The 6,750-nt window shown below is 36.8% G+C and overlaps 1 protein-coding gene across 1 annotated transcript in view; it reads right to left on the reverse strand.

The window, feature by feature from the left end:
- Window positions 1-1,256: 1,256 nt before the first annotated feature.
- The window catches only part of ALCAM (activated leukocyte cell adhesion molecule), a 35,704-nt gene continuing 30,210 nt past the window's right edge, over window positions 1,257-6,750 (reverse strand). The window contains exons 14-15 of the mRNA XM_010086591.1: window positions 4,664-4,778; window positions 1,257-2,858 (exon numbers count right to left, since the gene is read on the reverse strand). Coding sequence (XP_010084893.1) covers window positions 4,691-4,778 — 88 coding nt within the window. The 3' untranslated portion in view covers window positions 1,257-2,858; window positions 4,664-4,690. The remainder of the gene's footprint in view (window positions 2,859-4,663; window positions 4,779-6,750) is intronic.

A 6,750-nucleotide genomic window follows, 5' to 3' on the forward strand; every position in this document is an offset into this window, starting at 1 on the left:
GAACTTACACAGTTGCTTGGGAAGCCTGTGGGGTATTTTCAGGATGCTGCCTTTGCAGCACACAGACAAACCTCTTGGTTTGTTCCAGTCTCAGTGGCAGTTTCTTGTACAGCCGTGAGCAGACACCACAAACTGCCTTAATATCGCAATCTTAAAACAAGAGGATTGGGTCTCTCCCACTCCCCCTTGCTGTGCTTTTACCCCATGTGTAAGCAGGGATTTTTTTTTTCTTCCCATGTGTAGTAAATTGAACTCCAGAGTGGTGTCCAACATCAGGTTTGTAAGATTAATTGCTGGGGTATTTTTTTTTAACCAGGTCCCAAGCAGAGAGCTGAGTGATCAACTTTCAGAAGGTTTTCTCTGCTTATACCTCCTGAGCCTCTGCTCTGCAGGAAGGCCTATGCACCCACACCGAGCCCCCTTGGGCCTCGCAGGAGTTTTCATCCCAGACAGACTCCACAGAGGAACATTTGCAGAATTAGGGTCAGCAACAGTGCGACCTCCAGGTAAGCGCCCTCCCTCGTGTTCACGTGTTTTCTTGTAAACTGAGATTTCAGACAAGCAAGTGAAGACATACTTCAGTTTTATTGTTGTTTAGGCATGGATAGAAACATTAATTTTTTTTGCTTTCTTGGTTCTTGAAACGTGCCAATAGTGAACTCGGAGCAGTGAAAATCCCAGCTCCTAGGACTGGCAATTTAAAGTGCATAGGAGATCTAGTGGAATCCCAAAAGGCGAGGAGTTGTTATTCCTTTTTCGTAGCTGTGGAAGTCGAAAGACTTTTTGTCTTCTCCCCCATACTCCTCAGGCAGTGGTATGAAAATTTTCAGTCCTTCCCTATGCTTTCCCTTATGATCTTTGGAGGTTTCTTCCCTGTTTTTAAGAACCATTTTGTCGTGTTATAAACAAAGACAGGTGATTTTTGCATACTCCTTCACAGGACTCTGTTACAACTTTTCCTGTTTAGAGTAATGCCCACTGCAGTTTTTTTTAAAAATGTGCATCACTTGGCAGTGTTCTCACACCAAAAGAATAAGATATATTTGTATATAAAGTAACTTTTTTGTGTGTTCACGTTTTATTTTGGAAAAACAGGTGTTTAAAAACTTTAGAATTTTTTTAACAAAATTCTAAAAAGAAAAAAATCACAATATTTACAGAGATAACATAATGGCTTAGCCATGCAAAACAAATTACTTTGGTTTTTCCCCCATTTTACTTTGGTTTAAATATTGACCAAGATTGTAATTTTTTTCTTTTTGCCAAATAAAACAGTAACAAATCAAAGTTTAGAGGCATATAACAGGATTTCCCTCTAATATTTTATACAGCATAGAGTTTATAGGACATCTTATGTATTTAATCCATGCCAATGCACTACAGGAAGCTTTTATTAAGACATCAGTCACTACTGCCCAGACATTTAACATTTTACAAATTTACAAGTAACAGTGTTTTCTTCCCCCTAAATAATGCAAAAGTGGCAAAATACATTTCCTAACATCCATTTTTTTTTCTTTTTATTTATTTATTTATTTATGCCTACCAGTCTATAAAAACTTACTTTTTCCCTGGATATTTGTAAATGGAAACCTGATGTTCTGCTTACTCTACTGTTCCTCTCCATCAAAGCTGCTACTTTCTCCCAGAAACTAACCTTCCACATAAGATGAAACGTCTCTCCCTCGAGAACAACTTTCTGTTGGCCATTTACCCTAAAAGATTTTCTGATCAGTACCATTCTATAAATTCCCTCAAGCATAAAACATGTTTATAAAGTTACAAACTTGAATGTAACTAAAGATACATAGACATTTCATTGTTACAATTATATGTACTGTTTGATAAATTAGGTACCAGTTAAAAACACTAAAATTATCTCAAGGTGCATTCAATATCTGTAGCATAGTTAACAAAAACACACAAAAAATATATATATATATTCTATTTTTGTGGAAAAAAAATGCAGCTTTGATATGACCACTTCTTAAAAAAAGTTTCCAATTCTGACTGGTATCTTTTCGAAATGAAGAAAAGGTACAGTACTTTAAGGCAGTGGATAACACAAAGGAATCAAAATTAATCCAGAATTCCAGTTCCTTGTCCTAATTTTAACATGAAAGACGACTGATAGCATATCAATAAAATGTTTGTCTTGCTCTAGAAGGAAAGGACCATTAGCCATCATCTGTATGTAGGCTAGGCTAGGAATTTTTCTTTGTGTTCCTTCCTCAATACCCAGACTTCTCCGTGGAAACTCTTTATTCCCCTTCTGGCTGTTTCGTTTGCATGGTTGTTTAAATGTTCACTTTTATTAACAATTTAGTTTATTCTTGTCACAGCTGTCACCCTTCCTCTTTACTGTGATTTCAAAGAATGAAAAAGGAGCTTGACATTTTCCTTTAAGACAATCTTACACTCTAGGTACTTGCTACAAAGCAGAGGCTTCACTGATAACAATCAGAATTAGACATGTACCTGCTCAAAGGGTGTCATAAAAACAATTGAAATAAAACCATTACACTATACATCAGATTAACAGCAACTCCCAGAACAAAGCCTTACAGTGTATAAAAATAGCTACGTAAAAAATTTACATAAAGGCAAACAAAAAGAAATCTTCAGTGCAGACATTTACAAAAAAATATTTCAAACAGAACACAACATGGTGACCTATTATCACGGCTGTTGCCAAAATTAGTTTGTGGGTTTTTTTAGCTTGAGATAATTGTGTCTAAAATCCTTTGAAAACTTGGTAGTATGATCTGTTTACTACTTGAACCATGAATAGCTGTCACTTCTTTGTATGTGTTTAAATACAATCCATGTTCATGCTTCAATTGGTCTATATGTATTCTCTGAAAATATGAAAGATAAAAGCCAGTTAAACATTTTTAAAATATGCTAACCAACGTAACTATGCAGTATCCATTCTCTAAATACACAGCTACACGAACGATACTTTCTTCTGACACTGAATGATGAGAATATTTTATTTCACAATAAGAATAGCTGTTTCAACGTTGTTCCCAGTAAATCCAGTACGTTTTTCTGGTAAGTAATGGATTTATGGATAAGATTTCCTTTATATAGATATACTGATCTGATGAAATAAAATAACTAGAGTAAAAGATTGCACTGAAGGCACATGATGTTATCTGAACTCCTATGTTCAATAAATACCCTCAGGTAACTTCAGCTCCATCTAATCACCTCAATATTGCAATGTTGCAGAAAATACCAGGTGCAGAAAAAAACACAAAACAAGCCCTAACCAAAAAGTTTATAGAATTTTCCCACAGAATTGCAGTAGAAATGCTGAGTATTCACACTGCAACTTTTTCAAAATCCTAATTTGCTTGTTTTCCACTTTTAAATCATTCATAGAACATAATTTTGGTATTCCCAATTCCCTTTTCCAAACTAGTAAAACAGTGATATTGCTAGTGAAGTGCATACAGCAATGCTGCATCTCTTTATGTACTATATAATTACTCCGTGAAATCTGAGTATTTGGTGCAAAAATAGTGTCCTGTACTTTAAAATTTCAGACAATAGTAATATATTGAAATTACTAATAAGGAGAGCTTATTCATATTTAAATAAGAAAGTTTTTTTAATCTAAATATGAAATGCCATCATTCCACTATATGCCTTAAAACTGTGCTACCTAAATTAGGTTTCCAACACTTACTTAACATCACTGAAAAGCAGGGCAGTCTACAGCTTTCCTATTGAGGAATTCAAAACGCAGCATTACTGAACACTTACTCCTCTCATTTTTAAGAACAGCTGATGATTAACTCAAGAAACCTCGTTATGGTTTGCTGGTTTCCACACTCTTGTGCTGCCTCACTGTTAACTTCAAATAGCCTCAGTCGGTCAGAAAAATGGTCTAAACCCCTATTTTGGGTACTAAGGGGAGAGACACAGCAGTGGCACGTACATATGCAGCAGTGGTGTATATATATGTGAACACCGGGTGGTGCTGTTGGTGCTTTGCAGTGCTCCTTTAATTCCCGACAGAACTTATGCATCTACCTAAATATTTGTATAGAGTTTATTTTATACGGATCCTGTTTAGGGAAACTTTCATAGCTGTTGTGTTGTTACTAACTTAATATACGGTGTCTTTTTTCCAGGATGAAATCAATAATAGTATGACTTTGTGAAATCTTGAGTAAAAGAACGATTTTGTTCTAGGGAAAGTTTCATGCCTCTTGCAGTGCTGATGAACCAAGCTGACCAAAGACTTAGAAACTATTGCTTTCAGTAAGGGAAGCAGGTTCCTGTGAATGTTTAAAGCCATAACTCAAAACCTTCTAAAGTACACCTAAACATACTTTTCATATACGTACGTACATACATACATGTATACCACAGTGCTATATTATACAAATTTGTATTTTAATTTGCCCAAGTATGTGGATTAAAATAAAGTCAAGTAGTAAGTTATGTCTAAATGTCAGGCTTCTTTAATATATGCATATGTCAGTATGACTTCTTAATGGGCCGGGGGCTTGAGTTTGTCTGTCCTAATACTATAAAACACAAAATTACTCCACTGCCTAACCTCTGAAAGGTCAGCACCAGACTCCAAGCTACCACTGTGATCACTAAACAGTGGACAAAGCTGTTAAATGCTGCAATGTGAACCACATACCTGGAATGATGACTGACACACTTTCTCTTAAGTTTCAGATTTATGATTGTTTTCTTCTAGTTTTTTGTTTTCTTCTATATTTCCAAGATCTTTGTCTACATGTTTTGATGCTGTCCTATAATGAAAAAATAAGGTCATTGTTGCATGTCTACAGTGTTTTGTTCCATTCTCACATTAATGATACAGTGTCCTCCCCTCTCAGTAAAACAGAAAACTCTTACAGTTCCGTTCTGAGCAGAGCAACAGGCTTGCATATGTCTGTAAAAAGGTCAATAGCACCAGTTCCCCCACTGGTGTTAGTACCACAGGAAAGTAGTACAGTAGCGCTGTGTGTGCTTGATTTACTTCTTGAGGAATTCAGATGTATTCTGACCTAGCAGACATTTAGTAAGGTTAAACCAGTTGTGCAGATCCATGTTTCTTGACAAATTAATTGTGTAGTTTGTTTCAATAAACAGGCGTTTGCTGTAAGGTGTACTAAAATGTTACAAGCATGGCTAAGGTATCTTAACATAGCAATCTTTTGTGTACTTGTAGTAATTGACTTGCAGAGCCTGTGCCAAACAGAAGCTCTTTAACTATGAAGAAATTAATGAAAATTCTGGCAACACCAAAAAAACCCCACTTGGGCTTCTAGATCTGTGCTAGCTCTGACTGACAAGCTTTGGATAAAGAAGAGAGTGTGTAAATGTTTGAGGGGGGAAGAAAAGAGGTATGCCTCATTTAAAATAGCAGGTCTTCCTTAAAACAAGTAGTGGAGATGAATTAATGAGTTAAGTGCTTAGTGTAGCTTAGCACAATAAAACCACTAAGCCATTCATTTAATGTGCGAGAAGCCTCACTGTCTGCCAAGGTGAAAGATTCCTGCAGTGCTGTGATAACATTTTGAAGGCCACAATTTTTAAAATGTAAATGGGCAAATGAGTTTGAGTGGGACAAAGTAAATCCCTTGTGTCAAAGCAGATTGTCATATACTCATTTTGTCTATGGGTAATTTGTTTCCCCTACAGAAGAGTAATGTCTGTTGTGACAGGTTCATGCATATGCTCACCCTTGCTTCAGGGTAAAGACCCATAGTGACGCTGACTTGCAAAATACAATGAAGACACAGGCTAGCAAGATAGTGCAACATGTCACGCTGACACCATGCAGGTATGTACCTCTCAAAACCACTCATCTGAATTTTTGCTAGTGGAGTGTTTCTGTGCACATCCTCCATCTGAGCAAAGGCTGCTAGCAGTGGCTAAGCACTATGTGCGCCCTGAGGTGAAGTAGCCTTGAAGGGTACTGTTAAGAGAGTACAGTTTAGTCCTTGTCTCAAAAGGGCTTCTGATGGGGTGCAAGTGCACCTAACCTTCACCACCTCTGGAAGTGCTGCTCAAATGCTGTTCTCTGGGCTGGGGAACAGCGTCTGGGGTGGAGTCCCAGGGGGGCATGGGATTCTGGGCCCAAAATCCCACCCATCACACTGAATGGGACCATTCTAAAATCTTTGTCATTTTAGCGTAGGTTATTTCCTGAGTAGCTCTAAGTTTTAATGCTTCAAAGCTGCATTTACCATTTATTATTGGTTTTAGAGTGTCTGTTATCTGTGTGTGGCTGACAGGAAGGTGTCTGTGCTGAAAACCCACCTGCTGCACAGATGTGAACTCCTACTTATCACGGGCAAATTTAATTTTTAAAATGAAAGATTATATCACAAAGTAACTTGTTCTACAGTGGTAAATGTCTATTGTGTGGTAACTTGACTTTCTTCTGGCATTCAAAACCTGAAACAGGCGATATGCACAGAAAGAAAGGGTGTAAGATGCAATGAAGAAGAAAATTCAGTGCTTTGGTAGAGATTGACCTTCTATGATCTTAGTAACCTTTCACAAATCTCTTTAATCCTAGTAAAAAAGAAACAACACCCAAACCAAATAATTCCCTTAAAAATTAGAAAAAACTTTTTTTTTCTTTTTAAATTAAAAAAAAGTTTCATTTAGGTAGAGCAAAGGATTTGGCTTGTCATGTGGCTAATGAGTCTTTTCCATAAATAAGTCTTACAAAATTGGAGACAGTAGGGAACGAGATGAAAAGTTGCAAGA

Source organism: Pterocles gutturalis, unplaced genomic scaffold, assembly GCF_000699245.1.
Source record: "Pterocles gutturalis isolate BGI_N339 unplaced genomic scaffold, ASM69924v1 scaffold11951, whole genome shotgun sequence".
Taxonomy (NCBI): Eukaryota; Metazoa; Chordata; class Aves; order Pterocliformes; family Pteroclidae; genus Pterocles; species Pterocles gutturalis.